This window comes from Xenopus laevis, chromosome 7S, assembly GCF_017654675.1.
Source record: "Xenopus laevis strain J_2021 chromosome 7S, Xenopus_laevis_v10.1, whole genome shotgun sequence".
Classification (NCBI taxonomy): domain Eukaryota; kingdom Metazoa; phylum Chordata; class Amphibia; order Anura; family Pipidae; genus Xenopus; species Xenopus laevis.
In genome coordinates this window covers 84,545,680-84,568,631 of record NC_054384.1, presented here as the reverse complement: position 1 = coordinate 84,568,631, position 22,952 = coordinate 84,545,680, and the positions used below count along the sequence as shown (strand labels likewise).

General features: G+C 37.9%; 1 protein-coding gene across 4 annotated transcripts in view; it reads left to right on the top strand.

The window, feature by feature from the left end:
• Positions 1-6,351, top strand: part of cep104.S (centrosomal protein 104kDa S homeolog) — a 60,579-nt gene extending 54,228 nt beyond the window's left edge. For 3 of the 4 annotated variants that reach the window (XM_018227940.2, XM_018227944.2, XM_018227942.2), the window contains 2 exons: positions 4,969-5,059; positions 5,419-6,350. In XM_018227940.2, the coding sequence (XP_018083429.1) occupies positions 4,969-5,059; positions 5,419-5,558 (231 nt within the window). In that variant the 3' untranslated portion in view covers positions 5,559-6,350. Of the gene's footprint in view, positions 1-4,968; positions 5,060-5,418 lie in introns of all 4 variants that reach the window. The other variant, XM_018227943.2, reaches the window with a different exon arrangement.
• The last annotated feature ends 16,601 nt before the right edge of the window (positions 6,352-22,952 follow it).

Sequence of the window (22,952 nt, the reverse complement as noted above, 5' to 3'; positions counted from 1 at the left end):
GATAGTGTGATATCGCTTTTATTAAAACATAGTTAAAAACAAATTAAAATGTACACTCACATTTACCCTCCTTGGGTAATACGCATTTAGTCCCAACAAAAGTTCGAGTGCGCTCCCTCAGGGCGATTCTGCCAAATCTTTCGTGCTCCCCTGTGGTGCCTCTCCTGGGTCCAATAGCGCTCCCCAAACGTACCTAACGCGTTTCGCTGTTACTGTAGTCAGCTTCCTCAGAGGTATAGTTCTTGTAGGTTCCTATTCCGTCTTTTAAATATCTGATCAGGTGTTGTAACATGGCTTCTGCTTCCACTTCCGGTCCGTGCGTTCCACTTGATGCCATTCCAGCGCGCTCACTTCCCCTTCAGCGCATGCAATGTTTAGTTTTTTTCATTTATCAGGATTTGCCCGATCAATCATGTTGTCTTATTGCATCAAAAAGTTATTTCACAGTTTTGGCCCCACACTCCTTGCATATTTCAAGCATCTATCCCAACAGAGAGTTATACACATTCTTTCTAATTGAATCCACCAAAGCAAAATTTTGATGACAGGGGATCTTGGGAGATGTAGTTTCTTACAGGTCCCCTCCATTTTATCCCTTGTTTTTACTACTTTTTCGTTTTTTCTCTCATATCTTTCACCTGTTTGACTGCATATTGGTATTTTCTTATTTTCTCCTTTTCTATTGTGTTTTTAACCCTTCAACATCTCCCAAGATCCCCTGTCATCAAAATTTTGCTTTGGTGGATTCAATTAGAAAGAATGTGTATAACTCTCTGTTGGGATAGATGCTTGAAATATGCAAGGAGTGTGGGGCCAAAACTGTGAAATAACTTTTTGATGCAATAAGACAACATGATTGATCGGGCAAATCCTGATAAATGAAAAAAACTAAACATTGCATGCGCTGAAGTGGAAGTGAGCGCGCTGGAACGCATCAAGTGGAACGCACGGACCGGAAGTGGAAGCAGAAGCCATGTTACAACACCGGATCAGATATTTAAAAGACGGAATAGGAACCTACAAGAACTATACCTCTGAGGAAGCTGACTACAGTAACAGCGAAACGCGTTAGGTACGTTTGGGGAGCGCTATTGGACCCAGGAGAGGCACCACAGGGGAGCACGAAAGATTTGGCAGAATCGCCCTGAGGGAGCGCACTCGAACTTTTGTTGGGACTAAATGCGTATTACCCAAGGAGGGTAAATGTGAGTGTACATTTTAATTTGTTTTTAACTATGTTTTAATAAAAGCGATATCACACTATCCTCGGTTCCTATTTCCCATTCGGAGTCAAACAGGAGTGGCGAGCTGGATGAGGAATCAGAAAGGAATTATCTTGACATGCACAATGCCACAATAGTGGTTTGTAAGTAGGCATTCTGTACATAGTGTGGAGGCGCTCCACTATCGGATTGCTTTCTTTTAAGGAAGGTCACTTTTTTCGTTTTTATATTCACGTGGATCCAATTTTCTTTTTCCTTTCTCTAATTAACAGCGGCTCAAGGAAAGGGGAGTACACCTTTTTTTCTAAGTGCACAGGGTGACATTCCCTATTGAACGTATTACACTATATTTTGTTTCTAATTTCTGTTGCCACAGGCGCTGATCCCCATATATATTCCCTAGGGAATACATATATTTTTGCTCTTAAATGGGTTAAAGTAGACCTGTCACCCAGACACAAAAATCTGTATAATAAAAGTCCTTTTCAAATTAAACATGAAATCCAATTTCTATTTTTTATTAAAGCATTCATAGCTGTTGTAAGCTCATTTAAACATCTCAGCTGTCAATCAAATATTGTCTGCCCCTCCTCTATGCCAGTGGCATAGTGTAATTAAAGTTCATTTTGCTTGAGTAATGTGATAAAATAGGATTTGGAATGTTTTTATTTGGGTGATGGGTCCCCTTTAAGCGGGATATCTGAATTTAGTTATTCTGTGTCAAACAGACAAACCAAAGTGGCTTCATTTGTACCCAGGATGTCAGAGTGCATTTGTAGAGCTTACTCTTCAGCATTAAAAAGCTTTGAGGCATTCTAGAATTATTTAGGTCTGAGCTTACCTATTGTTGGATGCCTACTGTAGCCTCAAAGGAAAAACTTTTGAAGAAAAAGTTTAATGGAAAAAAAAAGTCAAATGTGATGTTTCTCTGATCGATACTCTAGGGACGTTGTCCCCAAACTGAAGGACTATAGAGTTTTGGGTTCTAGGGAAAATTTTAGGTTAAAGTTATAATGGGATTTTGGTGGGATATCTGTTTGCTCTGCTAAATACTACTAGAAGTACTGTCTAGAGGTTATTTAGGGTTAGATTTGGAATAAAGTCCAAGAAGCCAAAGAGGGGTAAGGAAAGTGTCTCGCAGACAGCAAAATTAAAAAAAATTAATTTCAGGCTATCAGACAGGCATCATCATGAAACATACTTCCCCTACTATGACATGTGCAGTCACCTGACTCGTTTTATGCCTTGTTCTGGCACTTCATTCTGGCATTGTTCTGATGAAGTGCCAGAATGACAAAATGTGTCATGAAACGCGTCAGGTGACTGCACATGTCATAGTAGGGGAAGTATTTTTCAGGATGAGGACTGTCCTTTGTTTTAAAGATAGCCTGAAATAGGCTGTTTGCAGGACACTTTCCTTAACCCTCTTTGGCTTTTTGCACTTTGTACTGACTGGATTGGATACCAGTTTGTGGAGATGCCTGCTAAAAGCAGAGTATGCCCAGTTCAGAGGAGAATGCAGAATATGGACATGTAAATTCTTTTGAATATGTTTTTAGATTTGGAATAAACAAATCTAACCTTGTAATAAGTTAAAGGGGATCTTGGCCAAATGGAGGGTCGCAAATGGGGTATGAACCCCTAAGGGGTCCAGCTTCAGTGTCTGGGAACTACTGCTTGTTTGCTTGTTATGGTGTCTTTCTCTTTCTCCTTAGTGGTTCTGGCAAGTCTCTATGGTTTATTTGACTATTTGTAATGCCTGTTTCATTCCAAACTTGGATGTCTCAACTAGAGAGTTGTTTGCTTTCTTTCTCAGCCATATACAATAATAATGCATGTTTTGTGAATATCTTACCAGAAGCCCAGGTGGATCAGGATAGGGAATTCTGATTCATTTACTGGTGCTGCTGACTAATATGTGTGGTTAGCTAGAAAATATACAGTTAAAGAGTACTATTGATAGGACTGAGAGCCTGTGATGTATACAGAATTATGTTCATGAATGTATATGTACAAATCACTTTTTGAACGCCTTCATGTTTACAGGTTTACCACATCAAAATACCAGCGCATGCACACACACACACATACCTATATATTTATATATTGCCTTCAATGTGCCACTTCACTTTGTTTAAACATTCCCAATCGAGGCTCAGTTGTATGAGGAGCTGTATTTTCAGTTAACAGTTTGATTCTCCCCTTGATGACAACATTACATTTAAGGTCAGAGAATTCCAGGACCAACATATGGGTGGAGATATATCTATATATGAAACTGGGGAATCTTGGGGATACACAATCCTCACACCCCCCTTCAACGGAACAATGCTTTAATTGTATGCATTCACCTTGATTTTTGTCATAATTTGAACATTTGATTTATTTATTTTGTACTGAAACGTTATACCCTATTAAAATTCTTTTATAATATGATCACAGTGTGACGTGTTTTGGTGAAATAATTTGTAAACAGTTCTCTGGCAGGCTGTGATATACCTTCTGATCCAGAACTGCAGCTGTATAATCCGATTCATTCATCCAGTTCATCTAATCCTATTCTTTTCATACTATAGTTCTTCCCACATATCAGCAATACAATGGTCTTTTTCTTTTAAATACATTGTTTTGTGATTATTTGTCCTTGCCTCACCATGTAATGAGACTATCCAAGAGTAAAATGTATTTGCTCTGTTTCTCTGGACTCATCCAGCTGGAAAAAAGATGTTCTTTTTACTCAGTACTTCTCAGCATTCTTTCTCACTGGCCTCAAAAGATTATTATTGTCAGCACCTCTCTCTTCCATAGACCTCTATTCTTTTAAGAAATATAAAGAAGGAAACAATACAGCAGCATTCTGAAATTCAGATTTTCTTCTTTATTGGTAATTTGTCCCTGGCAGAGGAGTCCTTCACCTTGCACCCAAATTAGCACTCTGTGTAGTACATTTTGCCATTACTATTGTATAACTGAATAAAGTTAGTTTTCAGATGCTACTGCAACATATGAGGGTGATTTTTATTGTGTGAGACCTATTATCCAGAATGCTCAAGGCCTGGAGTTTTCTGGATAAGGAATTGTAACATAATTTGGATCTCCATACCTTAAGTCTACTAAAATAAGAACATGAATTAAACCCAATAAGATTGTTTTGCCTCCAATATGGATTGTTTATATGTTAGGATTAAAGGAACGGTACAGTTTAAAAATAAAAAACTGGGTAAATAGATAGGCTGTGCAAAATAAAAAATGTTTCCAATATAGCATGTATGTTAGCAAAAATGTAATGTATAAAGGCTGGAGTGAGAGGATATCTAACAAAACAGAACTGAACTTCCTGATTTTCAGCTCTCTAACTCTGAGTTAGTCGGTGACTTTAAGGAGGGGGCATGGGACATAACTGTTCAGGGAGTTTGCAATTGTTCCTCAGCATTCAGTTTAGATTCAAAAGCAACAATTATGACCCATGTGCCCCCACCCTCAAGTCACTGATTACTGTAAGACACTCGGTATTCTCATCACATTCGGCGGTGATCCAGGACACGGTATGCAGGCAACAGCATCAGTGTAAAAAGTTAGGCTTTATTTCAACACACACATGAATGAGGATTACAGCGGTGGGTATACAGGGCTGACTGACTTACGCGTTTCTTGCGGGATCTCCCGGCACTTCCTCAGAGTCCTCTAATTTTAGATATTGGCACAAATACAGTATTTTTATTTATGTTCTCATTTTCCATTATAGACCTGGAAATCACACCTCATGGGGAAGGAGGGTTGCAGAATGAATCCACGTAGGACACAGGCCTTTCAGAGAACACAACTGAAATTGCAAGGTATGCATGTGAGAGTGTGACGTTTTTGTAGATGCCCTTCACAAGCAACAGTTCAAACTCAAATGAAGAAAAGCTCCAAACTAAAAATCATCATTGGGTTAACATATTCCTACCTGTGCGTGTCTAGAGGTAGCTTCCTCTGTAAGTTTTTCTCACAAAATGTGCTCATTCCTTCCTCTAAAATCAATAGTTGGTATTTAAAGAAATATACTATATTAAAGGAAATGGCTACAAGATGGAGGCGGGGAAGGTAAACATCCATGTCCAGTTGCAGGATTATCATTACATCTTTAGGAACTATAACTCTTAAAATCTCTTACTGTCACTTTTTAAACCTTGTATTCTTTTTAACTGATCAGCAGCCAAAGCTCCGGGTTCAACAATAACTAAAACGGGCACCAGTGGACCAAAACTTCGGGCACCCATAGCTGGAAGTAGGATTCCAGCCCCAAGGGCAGGATTGAATAAAACTACAAGCAAAGCACCACCAAAACGATGAAAATACAGTGGATTATTCACTTAAAACCATATATAGATGGTGTTGTCCCAATGATAACTTAATTACCTTACATAATTGAGTTAAACAACATTAATCTTTAGTATATGTGTGTCTCCAGATCTAGCAGTTTCATCAGCAATACCTAATTTGAGGTCTTCTCTTTCATGTTGATTGCTTTTTTCTACTGTTATGTATAATCATGAGTTTTACAAAAACTGTATTTATCCGCACTACCAGGTCTGCATGTACAACCCAAGAGGGCCAATGAGGACTCACAGGGAGGATAGGTATGAACGACACTTGCTGGGCATGTGGCGGCAGTCGTTGGGTTGCATGGGTCTTGCCAGAGGGCCCTGCACAGTGGTTCATGACTGTATATGCTCATTATACACACAGCTCTTGGCTACCACTGCTTCTACAGGAAGGAGACCCCTCCAGTTTGGAAGCAGAATCTTTCATCTAATAATTACCTAGTTGGCGGGGGTGCTTAGACAGGTGCTCTTGGCCTCTAAAGGAGAAGGAAAGTTGGTATTTACTTGAGGGTGCCGAAAGTTAGGCACCCCATTAGTGATTATATATACTTACCTGACACCGTGGGCCGATGCTCCTATCAGCCGAAAACTGCACCGTTCCGAGGGTTCTTCCAGCGAGCAACAGGGAGTGATCAGCTTCCTTCTTCTTCTTTCACATGGGTAGTAGTGCGAAAAGCTGAATTGCAATGAAGAAGTCGGCTATTTCATTCTACTGCGCTTGCGTCTGCCTTGGGAAATTTGAAGAAAGAAGAAGAAGGAAGCCAATCGCTCCGTGGTGCTCGCTGGAATAACGAGTGCAGTTTTCTTCTGATAGCAACACCGACCCAGGGTGTCAGGTAAGTAGATAAAATCACTTGGGGGTGCCTAACTTTTGGCACCCCAAAGTAAATATTCCTTTCCTTCTCCTTTAAAGATTAACTGAAAAACAGTTAGCTCAAACATTTCCTTAAAGATCCCTCTGGCTTCCCGAATAATCTTTTCTACTGAAATAGTACAGCACTCAACTTCTGACCTTCACTACAGGCATCTCAAGACCTTTTCCATTCCAGTCCACAAACAAACTAAGACCCTAAGTGTGTTGCCACACCCCCTTCCTCTTTTGGGTTATGAATGCATTTACACCTCATTTTATGCACAATGTTCTTTTGTGCTCTGGTATTTAATGTTTACTACAATTAGATGGACATTTTGTTCCAGAAATGATAAAGCATTTAGCTAGTTGCTTATAGCTGGTGTTACCACCTCTTGGGCTCAAGCTATTTTATGGTCTATTTCTATATATTGTACTTTGCCTTGTATCCCAACACACTATATTACTTATTAAGTTCAATACAAAAAACAGTTACAGATTTTATGTGATTTGCCCTAATGGAGTGATTGCCACAAGGCATCATAAAAGAGAAACATTTGCCTTAAAGGAGAACTAAAGCTTAACTAAAGAAGTAATTAGAAATGTTGTATATTTTGTTTTTGGCTTCAGTACGAGCCAAAGGCAATCACAGCCCTTTAGCAGTTGTTTTAATTGTGGTTCTTTGAGTCTCTCGGAAGTAATTCAAACACACAAGCTACGTATAAGCAAAGGTTTATTACATACATAGAATGAAGAAGATATAAATTAGCGAGTGAGCAAAGTATGCAAGCCCCCCTCTCTGCCTATGCGACTGGGAGATCCCTGAACAGTCTGCAGATCGAGGCTCAAACGGTCTCCAGAAGACCCTGCGCGGGCACGCGTTATCCCCACAGGCGAATCTCAACTGACCGAATGTAGACCCCCAGTTTATATAGGCTTAGCAAACAATGAGCTCATATAGTAGTTTAATCAATAGCTCATATTATTCGTATAATTGTTTAGTTAATAACAGATCTTGCTTCCCATGCGCTCATCAAGATCTGGCCAGACTCCCAACAAGCACATCCGAAGCAGAGATCTTATCTTAGCTAGCTGGTAGCTGAATAGCATATTGTGCCCCTATCTATAATAAAGAAGAGTCTGATAAGGGCTTCAGAAATCATAAGACATAATACAAATGAGAATAATGAACAAGTATTAGGTCATCGAGTTTATTCCTTCCCATGATTTCTCTTGCACAATGCTTCATTATACAGGATTATGGATTATAAAGCCACCTTGTATACTATGATACAAAGCTTTGTTATACACAATTATAAGTCATAAAGCTTTCTTTTTACACTATATTGGGCTCAACATACGACATTGGGTTCAACAGTAGAACAGTTCTTTGTGTTATATCTTAAACAGTTCATAATCAAAGTATTGCGATGAGCTATTGGGTTTAATCAGAGTATTACCATGAGCCATTATTGAAAAAACTCCTATTAATACATTAGTAAAGATCTGTATCTCCAAAGATGCCCCAGTAGCTCCCCATCTTCTTTTCTGTTGACTTTTCTGTCACTTACTGAGCTTAGGGACCCACTCACAATATAGTATATATACAGTACACATAGAATAGAAATGTCACAATATAAGGCTGATTAGTAATTAATACAGATAATTACTAGATGGCAGCACAGAAACCAGTGCAATTAGCATCAGAATTTAATAATCAGCCCTGTAGCATCAGCTTATATTACAGGCCAACCTCATTTTCTGCTTGATATTCTGTGATGACCCCTAAGCTTAGCTTCTCAACAGCTGCTCAGAGCCCACTGAGCATGTGAGTGTCACAGACACTTTCCAAGATGGTGACCCCCTGAGACAAATTTGAAGTCCTGGATCATTGCTGCTATTGACAAGCTGAAACTTTAGGCTGGTGCAATAAATTCAGTATATGAACTGTGGCATTTTTAGAGACTTTCATTTTTAGGGTTTAGTTCTCCTTTAAATAATCATATCTCTGTTCGTATCTCTCTCATTCATATCTCTCGTGTTCCATAAGCACCAGGTCATTACTAAGTTGTGACCCATTGGTATATGCCATGCACTGTACTTTGCAGATAATTCAGTGTCAGAATGCTGCTCGTGGATATGATAATCTGCTTTTCTTCTTTTCCAAGCCTTTAGGGTTGGAAATCTTGTAGTAGTCTATGGGCTGTAACTTTTACTTTGATGTTGATGGTTATTTATGGAATTACAGGGATCAATTGGAATTGAAAAGCTAGTTTATGGAGCAACTCCCATGGAAGAACTCCTAAATTCTACAGTACTGGACACAAAAGTTACATTGTGATTCATATTTGATATAGTTTGTATCACCTTGTCAGGAAAAGAAAGGGGTGTTGTACAACAGAAAATGGCGTGTATTGGATTTCTAAGAATCAAAACTCTTGTCCAAATGAGGACTGGGACTGGAAAACTGGCCGTACAACATATAGTTTTTAACATTAAAAATACACAAGTATATTATCAAAATAGATGGTAACACAATCGGGTTTACAGTTAAAAAAAAGTTTGCATATATGTTAAAAGCTTGATTTGGGAGTTCTGCAGAATTCAGCTGGGATTTTGGAAGTCATGCAAGTTTCTGATCATTGATAGTCCAGTTCCTTTGATTCAATAAATATCAGTGTTAGCTATTGCCTGAGCCTTAAAGGAACAATAACACAAAAAAAAAAAACATTTTAATGTAATTAAGATATAATGTACGGTTGCTCTGCATTGGTAAAAGTTATGTGTTTGCTTTAGAAAGACTACTATAGTTTATATGATAAGACTGTTGTGTAGCCATGGGGGCAGCCATTTAAGCTGAAAAAGGATAAAAGGCACAGGTTACTTACTAGGGATGCACCGAATCCAGGATTCGGTTCGGGATTGGGCCAGTATTCGGCCTTTTTCAGCAGGATTCAGTTCGGCCGAATCATTCTGCCTGGCCGAACTGAATCCTAATTTACATATGCAAATTAGGGGTGGGGAGGGAAGTCGCGTGACTTTTTGTCACAAAACAATGAAGTAAAAAATGTTTTCCCCTTCCCACCACTAATTTGCATATGCAAATTAGGGTTCAGATTCGGTTTGGGATTCGGCTGAATCTTTTGCAAAGGATTCGGGGGTTCGGCCGAATCCAAAATAGTGGATTCGGTGCATCCCTTTTACTTACCAGATAACATATAAGGTATTTAATAGAATACAATGGTATTGTACAGAGTGCATCTTTTAACTGCTATGTAACCTGAGCCTTGAATGGCTGCCCCCATGGCTACACAGCAGCTTGTTTATATAAACTATAGTAGCATTTCTGAAGCAAACCCACCAGTTTTACCAGTGCAGCGAAACAATACATTATATTTGAATTAATTTAACATACTTTAAATTGTTGGCATTACTGTTTCTTTAAGGAGTCATCATCTCAGACCAGCTAACATAATAATAATAATAACTGCGTTGGCAAGTCAAATCCCATAGAACATACAATAATTGGCAATTATCTTTTATTTATTTATCATTTTTAAAAAATATTTTCCTGTTAATTTGATAAATATAGATTTTCCTCAATTCTATCCTTCCATTTGATGTGTATTTAGGAGCACTTACAGACACTCCGAGAACTCCAGCAATGAATGTGACTGCTGAATGTAGCCTTAATTGCTAGTGGATTTTTTTCACATTTCAGGTGTGATAACGCCTGAAAAAGTTTTTTTAAGTTAAGCCTGGCTCTTATAGCTTCTAATGCCGAAGCTACTGGAGAATCCCTTCTGTTTCTTGAGAACTTTCACGGTGGTGTAAAAAATTGAATAATATCTAAAAAAAGTTCAATTTGTTGCAGAAATTATGACGCAATGTGTGACAAATCAGCCCCTAAATAAATATTCATATTCATTTTTATTCAATACTCTGCTGTGACTCAAAGCATATGAATGAGTGTCCCAGCTCACTCATTGGTGGGGGGAAACATTTTTGGTATGATAGATATCCTTTAATTTGAATGGAGTACTTGTTATTTATTTTATTTTTACTTTGTTTATTGTATATATAGTCTGCATATAGTAAGGCTGTGCTCTGCACACACACACTGGTAGCTTTTTAACCTTATTCTGTAATATTTATTCTATCATCAAGGAAACCTGCTCTTGTGTTCTTTTCATTCAGTTTTCCATGTAAAGTAATGAGAAGACATTGAACTCAGGGAGAATCTAAGCAGTAGGTGCACTGACTGGTTTAATTTAATAAAAGAAATATGGGTTGAGTTTGAGTTTATATTTATTGCTGGGTCTATTATACAACAAGCCAAGCCAATTATGCTTCGTATTCACTATCTGCTGTGTTAGCCTAATAAATCAAACGTTTACACAATAAATTTGTGCATGTCTGGCTTGCCTTGTCCATTCTTGTGTTCACATACAGAATATAAATCCATAATAAACTTTTTCAGTTTTCATTATGTTTGATCTTTTGTTGGGGTACAGGAAGAAATGTGGCTGTATCATTAGATTGTATCTGCAATCCCATAGAATGCTAAACTACAGCAGAACCCCTGATTTTATGTCCCGGGATTTTACATTTCCCAAGACTGACAACGTTTGTAACGGTCCCATTCAGACAAGCTGCGTTTTTGACGTGGTCCCATCAGGGGAAATGTAAATTTAGGATTCTGCTTAAAACAGGACTTTTTAAAATGATTACCTGAGTTAGATAAAATGACAAATTTAAAAATGCACAGTTTTATTTTAAACTTTGTAAGGATTGTTCACCTATGTATTTATAGCTGTAAAGAATCCCATGGACACAAAAGCCAATGAGCTAAATCTTTTGGCAATAGTTCAGAAAAGTGTTAAAGGAAAACTATACGCCCAAACAACGTAGGTCTCTATTAAAATATATTGCAAAAAACAGCTCATATGAAAAACCCTGCTTCATGTAAATAAACCATTTTCAGAATAATATACTTTTTTAGTAGTATGCGCCATTGGGTAATCCTAATTAGAAAACTTCCATTTTAAAAAATAAGGGCCGCCCCCTGGGATCGTATGATTCATGGTGCACACAAACATACCATATTTGTTAGGTCACATGAGCCAATTAACAGACAGAGTTGTGTCTTTTGCTTCCACACTTCTTCCTGTTACAGTTAGAGCTGCAGTATTTCTGGTCAGGTGATCTCTGAGGCAGCACACAGACCATCACGAAATGGGGGTTCAAGGCAAGAGATGTAAAAGGGCAATATTTACTTAAATATATATACCAGTTTGGAAAGATTCTTTAATATACCACTTAATTTGATATACTGTAAACTATCTGTTGCTCAAGCTTGTTGGCCTGTGTATGGGGAAAGCCTGCCCACCGATATCTGGTTTTATTTGCCCACCCAACGACGAATGCATTGATGTGTTGATACAGTCCTTATCCGATGGGCCTGCAGGCTTCTCTGATCCAATATTGGGTCCCCAAGTCAATGAACAGATCAGTCCAATTTGGCCCAGTGCGTGGGTGGGCAAATCAGGCACAGATCTGCTTGTTTGGCAACCTCATTAAAGGAGTGGATTTGGCAGTGTGTGGGCTAGTTTTAGTCTATGTAAAAAGCATTTACATGTGTGCAAATAGAATGGTGAATTAGCGCACAGGAAGATTCTAACCAGACATCAGTATATAAAAATATACACTGAAATATATTACAGCAGAAATGTTTTCTGCAGAAAATTCCAATGTGGGATATCCCTGACGAAGGTTCCAGTAAGGAGCCGAAACGTTGGATCTTCAATAAACCTTCACCTGCTTGTGACTATCACTGAGTTGTGAATATCCTTGGAGTGCTGTCAATATTTGCAGAATGGATATATATATATATATATATACTGTATATATACACACAGACACACACACTTATTACGATTATTTATCAAAGTCCGAATTTATCGAAATATTTTCTGCTACAAACTCCAATCAAATCCGCTCAGGCTTTTTACACTTACTTATTAAATTTTCCCGAAAATTTGCATTGCGGGAAAAAAATCGTATTTTCACGATTTTTTCCGATTTTTTTCATACGATTTTCACTATTTTTTTGGAATTTTCATCCGGAAACTTCTTGGTATTGCACGAAACCCAGCGCACATCAAAAAATCATTGGGACCTCTCCCATTGATTTATATCGTCTGAGATGCCGGATTTTCAGATTCAGACTTTTCCATCCTCTGGGTGTTTTTTTTAAAAGTCCGATTTTATATATTTTTTTGTGAGTTTTGTATTCAGGGTTTAATAAATAACCCCGTTAGATTTTCACAGGTGACAATGTAAAGAGACCTGATATGTTTTAAGAATGACATAAAGTCTTAAGGTTGCAATAAATCCACTTTGCTGCATTCGACTCTCCCAAATGTTGCCCATTACACAACAAGATTGTCCCTTTTCTACTGTAATTCTGCATTCTCAACACTCAGAATATACTGCAGCATAAAAGATGTGTTATTATATTACAGAATTTCTCAAAATGGAACAAAGCCCATAAACATTACCTGAAACATGAGAGATCCCAAGGATGTAGAACTTCCTTATTTGTCTTCTTTGAATAATACAAAATACAGTATATCCTCTTCTTTTGCACTTCTATTGACCCTGCATCTGGGTAACTGCACCCTAAACATAATTTAGGGAGTCTTGCGTGTTCCTGTACCTATCACAACTAATCTTACCTTGGTTAACCATACAGTTTGGTATTAATTTTACCTATATGGTATTTACACGCTCCATAAGAAGGGATTTTGTCTTTTATGTGCCATTATGGTGAAGGGGAAATGCAAAATTAAATACTAAAAAAATAAATACTAAAATACTAAAAAAATTACTGAAAGTTTTATTTTAACTTTAAATTTAACCAATAGTATCCTGTTAAACGGGCATGGTAGTGTAGTAATGGATGGCAATCACAATCAGAAGGCTGTGAATCTGTAGTCTGTGACAATCTTAAGAGGCCACAAGCTCAATAGGGCTGCCTTCTCAAGGGCCCACCACCCCAGCCACAAAGTCCACCCACACCCATTGCAATTCTTCTAACACCCCTTTCCACACACACACGTATCTCCGAGCCTCACCATGTACTTCTTTGCAGACTTGCAATTGTCTGCCACATGCAGTGGCCTGTTGCTTGTCTACCTGACTTGCTATTGTCTGCTGCCTGCCCTGACCTTTTGCTTGTCTAGCCAGTGCTGCAAATAATGCAGATATATGCCACCCTTGGACTGGACCTTAGTGGCCTGTCCCCATATCTGGGCAAGTGGTGATAGGCAAAGACTGAGACTATTATTTAGCAAAAATCAATAAATAACCAGTGCTTTAAAGGAACAGTTCAGTATAAAAATAAAAACTGGGTAAATAGATAGGGTGTGCAAAATAAAAAAAAAATTCAATATAGTTAGCCAAAAATGCAATGTATAAAGGCTGGAGTGACTGGATGACTAACATAATAGTCAGAACACTACTTCCTGCTTTGCAGCTCTCTTGGTTTCCACTGATTTCGTTGCCAGGCAGTAACCAATCAGTGACTTGAGGGGGAGCCACATGGGTTATAACTGTTTGAATCTGAGCTGAATGCTAAGGATCAATTGCAAACTCACTGAACAGTTATGTCACATATGGCCCCCCTTAAAGTCGCTGACTAACTCAGAGTTAGAGAGCTGAAAAGCAGGAAGTAGTGTTCTACTACATTTTTGGCTAACAAACTATCTTGAAAACATTTTTTATTTTACACAGCCTATCTATTTATCCAGTTATTATTTTTACACTGAACTGTTCCTTTACGTGGTCTTTCAAAGTATATGAAGAGTGACTGAAAATCCATTTTTCTTCCCCTATTCAGACTCCAAGACCAAGTAAAACCTTTTGCACTTCCTTCATGCTTGTCTACAATTTTACTTAGAGTCATTAGTTATTTAAGTAACCCCAGATGATATTAACCTCCATCCTTTTCCTTCCGTGTTACTGATAATCACTCGTGCCAGTACTATGTGTATTTCTATAATAAAGCAATATTGATTATAAGGGAAAAAAAAGGCTTTATTCCACAATTAAAAATGCAACAATAATAATACATATTTGTTACTTTTTCTCATCTTGCTCATTTAAATGTCACAACTGCTCAGCTGTATTGTCATTGATAGCTGCATTGTCAGAGCATTTACAGAGCAGTAGCTGGTTGCAGTAAAGGGACCCAGGGATCATGTTAAGTGGGCAATCATAAGAAGGAATTTTGGGAGACCAAAGCAAGTTTTCTTAACTGCGCATTAAAATCTTTCTCCATCATAAATACTTTCGTTGCATTTTGTCGGTTTGTTAGTATATATTGTACGGCAGTGTAAATTATGATTCCTCCCAGATACAGTATGTAGAGCACCCATCACTATACCCTCTTAATAAACCCACTAGAATGAGGCAGAAACTGACAGTGACAGATGCAGGAGGAACATTGGCTAAACCCAATACATTTCTCAGAGTTTGTAAGGTGGATTCCTTTATTGAGATCGCTAGACATATGCTGACTTAAAAAAGAGTTGTGTTACCTTTACTTTGCGTAACCAAATAAACCCTTAGAAATCCATCTTAGAAATTCTGAATACTGGATACTGTATTAGCCAGTGTTCTCAAAACTCCTTATAAAAGCCTAAAACTCTCTGTTATCAACATTAGATTAGGGCTTTGCTTACAGTATAAATTTGCTCTCACTGTAGACAGAGCAACAGAGAATATATGTTATAATGCAGTAGGGCTAAACAGTAGTGTTGGGTGAATTTATTCGGCAGGTGCAAATTCGCAGCAAATTTTTTGACGCCGACGACCAATCCATCGCCAGCCACAATTAATAGGCGCCCATTGACTTTATTTAGCATCACAATTGTCACCAATGTCTGAATTGACGGCGGAAACATTTTACGCCGTTGCATGTAGTTCGCGGAAAATTTGCTAATTTCTCGGCCAAGCGAAACGGGAGAAATTTGCCCATCACTGCTAAATAGGAATCGATGTAGTTCAATCCTTTTCATTCCAAGGGTTTTTGCTTCTACCATGCAACTTTCTGGCAGTAAGCATGACACACAACATGAATAAAAGAGATATAAAAGGAATCTATGTAGTGATGGGCAAATAAAATCGCGGCAAATTCCCGCGTTTCGCCACCGGTAAATAAATTTGCTACTCTCCAGTGAAAATTCACAGGTGTAAATTCGCTGGCATCAATTTCAGATTTTCTCGTTTTTTTTTGTGAAAAAGTTAGAATTGCTAGATTTGTACGTGAAAAGGTGCGAATTGCTCGATTTTTTACTGATAACGTTCGAATTGCTAAATTTTTTAGTGAAAACGTTCTAAATGCTTTATTTTTTAGTGAAAACGTTCGAATTGCTTGATTTTATTGTGAAAACATTCGAATTGCACGAATTTTAAGTAAAAACTTTCGAATTGCTATATTTTTTTATAAAAACTTTTGAATTGCTCTGTTTTCGTGAAAACTTTGAAATATCACGTTTTTTTCATGAAAACGTTAAAATTTCACAATTTTTTCGTGAACTTTCCGATTTCACGATTTTTCTCTAAATATTTTGCCATTTCGCGAATTTTGCGGGAAATTCACAAATTTTTCAGGGAAACGGGGGAAGTTCACCCATCACTAAATCTATGGTAGCGGCACAATGGTACTTTTAAGCTGTATATTCTACAGTAGGTGGTATGTAAAACATTGAATGCAATGGTTTTCAAGCTTTTCTAATGAATTCATTAATAAGTTAACCATATCTTGGTTCCATCTAAATTTCATTGCTGTATCTTGGGGCACTTATATTGGATCCTGTAAGTTATGTGACAGCCACAAAAGGCTTTAGCATAAAGGGGTACTTTCTATGCCCCCAAGCAGAAGTGAAAGCACACAAAGGAGATCAAGAGAGGACCACTTGATGCACAAGCATTCATGCTGAAGTACAGATCACTTTTGCTTGGGGGGTACTATGGGGCAGATTTATTAAGGTTTGAAGTAAATTCAAATTTTCGAGTTGCATTTTTGATCAAAACTCACAAATTCGAGCTGGAAAAAATCCAAATTCAAGATTTATCATACCTTGACCCTGGAAGTAACTTAAATTCGATAAGTCGCCACCTAAAACCTGCCGAGTTCATGTAGAAGTAAATGACAGATGTCCGTTGACCCATTTGAAGATGATAAATGCCTTCCTGCATTTCAGGGTTTTTTTCCGGAAAAAACTCGATTCGAATTGTGTTCAAATTCGATTCTAGTTTTCGGGTGCAGGCCAGCCCAGTCCTCACCTCTTGCCCTTGTTCCATTCTGTGTCCATCATTGCTCCATAACTTGTGCATCTAGATAACACACAAGTTAAGGGAAGGGTAATGGCAGAATGGGGGGTGTCTACATGCCCCCCCCCCGATCCACCCCTTATGAGTACAGCACTGGCAAATACAGGCACTGCATTCATGAAGGTAGCCAGGCATCTAAAGTGAGTCCTGCAGCATGTAGACATATGTACTTGTATTAGGGTAAAATTAAACATGCAACTTTATTTGGCCGGGTGCTCAGGAAAAAGTTGCAGAAATTTGCCGCACATCATTATATTATCATTTATCCATGTGCAACCTTTTTCCATTTTCCTGGGTAGTAATCTCATCCAGCAATCAACATATGTGAGAAGCACAGTTTCCATGCATTCCCATGTATACATTTGTTGGCCCCATTTTGTCTCAGTAAAAAAAGTCTTCATCTGTTTTTCCTGCAGGATTGGATTCCACTCCTGCGGTTGCAAATCCACAGAGCCAAAATAAATTGCTTTGTTGTTCTTGGAAATACATAATCCTGCTCTTAGACTAAACGTCTAAGGGATTTTTATAGGAACCCTTGTTCAGTAACTAACCTTTCCATATACCGTTGTGTTCAGAATAATAGCAGTGCGATTAAAAGAGTGAATAAAGCTCAAAATCCTTATAATAGCTTTTCCATACATACAAATGTATTGGGAACACTGCACATTCTATTCCAAATCAAAACTTGAAGAAAAATTTATCAAATTTGTATTATTCTTTTACAGAAAGTAAAGAAAAGGAAATATTAGGTTGTTCCAAAAAATAGCAGTGTCTGCATTCTTCTTTACAAACTCAAACATTCACTATATAAACTGTATAATGTTTCACGATTTTGCTTTCCTTTGAATCATTGAAATAATATTTAGTTGGATAAGCAGTGCTTCTGAGATCTGCTGCGCATCTGTGTTGCATGGAGTCCACCAACTTCCCGCACCTGTTACATTCCACAATTCATCCGCATTATCTTGGTTTTGTCTCAAAAACAGCATTTTTGATGTCACCCAACAAATTTTCTATTGGATTAAGGTCCGGAGATTGGGCTGGCCACTCCATAATGTCAATCTTGATGGTCTGGAACCAAGATGTTGCTCATTTACTGGTGTGGTCGTCCCATTTCAAGGACATTTCCTCTTCGGCATAAGGCAACATGACCTCTTCAAGTATTTTGATGTATTGAAACTGATCCCTGGTATGTGATAAACAGGCCCAACACCATAGTTTGAGAAACATCCCCATATCATGATGCTTGTGCCACCATGTTTTACTGTCTTCACACTGTACTGTGACTTGAATTCAGTGTTTGGGGTTGTCTGACAAACTGTCCCCTAGACCCAAAAAGAACAATCTTGCTTTCATCAGTCCACAAAATGTTGCGCCATTTCTCTTGAGGCCAGTCAATGTGTCCTTTGGCAAATTGTAACCTCTTCAGCACGTATTTTTTTTCAACAATGGGACTTTGGGGGGGGGAGGCTTCTTGCCGATAGTTTGGTTTCACATAGGCGTCTTCTAATTGTAACATTATCACAGGTAACTTTAGACCTTCTTTGATCTTCCTGGAGCTGATCATTGGCTGAGTCTCTGCCATTTTGGCTATTCTTCTATCCATTAGAATGGAAGTTTTCCATTATCTTTCACGTCTTTCAGGCTTTGGTTGCCATTTTAAAGCATCCCTTAAAAGGGATCGGTCACTCACCCTAAGAAAAAATTCCAAATCCAATTTTGTGATCTTAGTCAAACAAAATGAATATTACGTACACTATAAAAAAAAAATTAAATCTAGTTCCCTTTTGGAATCCACAATTAGAGCACACATTGGAGCGCCATTTTGTGAACACTGTTATTGAAGGAAGCTTTGCATCATGCTAAAATCTTGTTTATGCTAACAGGGACCTGATGCCCATGCCCTGACTACAACGATATAGACAGTGAGGAGGGAGGGACAATGAGAGGAGTGTGTGACATCCAGAAGTAAATGCCTGAGGCATAGAGTTGAGGTAGGCAATACAATATATGATTGACAGCTGAGTTTTTTTAAATACCTTTATACCAAGTATGAATGTGTTCATTAAAAAAAAGAATCTGGGGATTATGTTCTATTTTCAAAGGCCTTTAATTATACAGATTTGTATGTCTGGGTGACGGGTTCCCTTTAAAGGGGACCCGTCGCCCAAAAAATGATTCAAAATCCTATTTTATCACATTAGTCAAGCAAAATAGACTTTAATTACACTATAAAAATTATTTGAATCTTGTTTCTTTCAGTCTGGGAATTCATAATTACAGCAAGCAGGCAGGAGCCATTTTGTGGACACTGTTATTAAGGCAAGCCTTGTATCATCTCAGAATCTTGTTTGTGCACCAGAATGGGGGACATGATGGCCATCCCCATGCCCTGGCTATACAATTAAATGGTGAAGAAAACTGGGTAATGTGTGGAGATAAATGACATCTAGGAAGTGCTGAATGGAAAGTGATGGTAATGCTCTATGCCTAAGGCATAAAGGAGGGGCAGATAATATTTGATTGACAGCTGAGATTTGCAAAAGAGTTTACAATAGTTATGAATGCTTTAATAAAAAATAGAAATTGGATTTCATGTTTAATTTGAAAAGGATTTTTATTAAACAGATTTGTTTGTCTGGGTGACAGGTCCACTTGAAGGCAGGCTTTAGGTACAGCTGCTACAAAAGGGTGCAAAACAGAAAAGCTGCACCGGGTCCAAGTGCTGCATAATGCTAATGCCCAGTGATAGTAAAGGATCCCCATGGAGTTTCCGACAATGCCTTTATTAGCCTCTTCATAAGCAGCAGTGATAGATTAAGAAGTCGTACCTTTGGTGTTCACACATACACCCCATCTGTAAAGCCTGAGACTTTCTTAGGGTCATGTGCCAGTGTGATATATTATTAACAGCTGAGAATGTTCACTGGTGTCCCTTAAAAACAGTTCTTTTGGATAAAACTACACGTACAGATTGGTCAGCACAAGTCAGACCAGCATAAGCAATGTACAACTGGTTTTTGTACATTATTGAGTGTGTGTAACTGTTTTATCAGTTCAGCCATATCATTTTTGGCAACTGAATACATTTCAAAGGAACAATAAAGTTTATAAATCGGTTGTTTTATATCAAATAGAGTATTCTAAAATATAGCTATAAAATAGAATCTAGCTGCAAGGGGGCAGATCCACAGAACAGGTTAAGTGATACAATAATGGCCATGGCATCCCTAGTAACTTATATCCTGGTAATAAATGACATTTTCCTTTTCAAAATGATGAGGTTTTTTTGCAAACCTGCCCAAACTGCAGGCTCACATTCCCCATCTAAGCCAGCCTAGTAGTGTCTGTACTGCCCAAAAAAATCACAGTCTTAAAAAAAAACAATAATAAAAAGAATCATTCCAAAGATATCAGGCCGTGGGGGTGACATTGACATGATTTCTGTTAGTCCTATCAGTGTTCCCTTAATCCACAGTAACAATCATAATTCATAATATAATTCGTCATAATAGCAATCTGAATGCAGTAAGGCAGATTATGATTGGTCTACACCTCATTTGTCAGTTACGGGTGTAAGCAATCATTCTTTTCTAATTTTACCAGTTCCAGGATGCCACAGTAGTTTTAAAAAAATTATAACGTATTGGGGGGTTATGTAAGAAATGACAGTAAGTTTGCCCGGTGCAGTAACCCATAGACACTTTCAGGGGAATGTAATAAAAGTCGCAAAGAGCAAAACAATTCGCACCAATAAGACTAAAAATCCACATCTCGCAATGTAATATTGTTCCTTAAACTGTTAATGATTTGCGAATTTTAATTGCGCATTGCGAATTTTAATTGCGCACTCATAAGAAGTGCTTGAAGGTGTCGTAATCTTTTGGTGCAAACATAACGACTTTTTCAGTAAGAAGTTTTATTACATTGACTGCGCATTGGCGCAAACTATAAAATTCGCAAACGGTCTTTCACTGTCGGAAGTGGTCGCTAAACAGTTTCCGGGCTCGCAAAAGCTATATTAAATTCGCACAAAGCAAAATTTGTTCGCGCAAAGGCATAACTTTTCGCATTGCGAATAGTTTTTCCGTTAGCGATTTTTATTACATTCCCCCATTTGTTGTTGCAGGGAAAATCCCCCGGCAATTAAAATGCTGTCAGCTGCCAGCACTCTGCATCCAGTTCTAGCAAATGGGAAACGTCCCTTCTATTTTGCACCGTACGGAACATTGTAAGTTAGTGTTCTCTCGGGGTACACAGTGCAAGTTATCATGTGCCAAATGCTGCAATTTTCCCATTCAGTAGCTCAGAAATTAGCTGCCAGTGCTTAAGGACATTTCCATCCGCTATAATCAAAACAATCCATGTGCCATTACCATCAACACACAGTTGCCCTTTTAAAAGGAACAGGCAGTATCATTAATATATTCTCAGTTATATCACAATAGAAACCCCATTATCCTTCATCTAAATAGCTCATAAAACCTCTTCGCTCTTTTTCTTTCCTATGTAGTGTTTTCTGTCGTATCAAAGCCAAATACTGTTATGACGTCGAACTAGGATTTTTAAGCAATAAATACGATTGGGATCACGATAATACTGAAATTAACCATTTTATAACTCATGAGACTGAATCAGATGGCTGCAATATAGATCTTGTGGAATCTGTATGTAACAACTTCAGTTTGGTATGCCTTATCTTTGATTAAAGGATAGTTCACCTTACAATAAATTTTAATGGGGTGCAGATGGCAGGATTCTTAGATAATATGCAAGTAGTTGTGGTTATTACAGTATTGACATTTGTTTTGTTCATGGAGCCCTTAAGCTTGGAAATTTCCCTAGAAACCAGGCACTAGTTCCGACGTCTGAACAGAAAATGAACAGGAGAGGGTCTGAACAGAAAGATTAGCAAAACTAAAATAATATAAGAGCAATGAAACAGAACCCTCACAATCCATGGGCCCATGATAGACACCTTTTTCAGTTACAGATAAGGCTAATAATTAATGAAGACCAATTAAAAAGGTACTTAGGTCTATCAATACCATATTGACATTTAATATAAAGGTGCAGGGAGGAGCCTAACCCTGCAAAAACGTAGTTAACTGCCCTGGTGCTGGTCAAATAAAATAAAGAAAGAAACAAAGTACCGCACTCACTAGGACTTAATACAAAGAAACAAGTTTTATTACAGAAACATGTAATATATTATAAGTGTGGGATCCTTTATCCAGAACACTCAGAATTACGGGAAGCCCATCTCCTATAGACTCCATTTTAAGCAAATAATTCAAATACAGGTATAGGATCCCTTATCCGGAAACCTGATATCCAGAAAGCTCCTAATTACAGAATGGCTGTCTCCCATAGACTCCATTTTATCCAAATAATCCACATTTTTAAAAAATGATTTCCTTTTTCTCTGTGATAATAAATAGTAACTTCTACTTGTTCCCAACTAAGATATAATTAATCCTTATTGGAAGCAAAACCAGCCTATTGGGTTTATTTAATGTTTAAATGAATTTCTAGTAGACTTAAGGCATAAGGACCCAAATTACGGAAAGATCTGTTATCCGGAAAACCCCAGGTCCCGAGCTTTCTGGATAACAGGTCCCATACCTGTATTTTTTAATGATTTCCTTGTTCTCTGTAATATTAAAACAGTACTTTGTACATGATGATAAGTAAGCTGCATGAATCCAAATTGGTGCCAAAACAATCCTATTGGGTTAATGCCTAAAGGAACAGTAACACCAGAAAATTAAAGTGTTTTAAAAGATAGAAAATATATTGTAGTGTTTCCCTGTACTTGTACAACTGGTGTATTTGCTTTAGAAACTTGACAATAGTTTATATAAAAAAGCTGCTGTGTAGCCATGGGGACAGCCATTCAAAGCTGAAAAAGGAAAAAAGGCACAGGATTCTTAAAAGCTGTTCTCTACTGTGTATCCTGTGCTTGAATGGCTGCCCCCATGGCTTTAAACTATAGTAGAGTTTCTAAAGCAAACAACCCAGTTTTATCAGTGCAGGGCAACACTACATTATATTATCATTCTTTTTAAACACTTAAATATTTTGGTTTTACTGTTCCTTTAAGTGTTTTGGAAC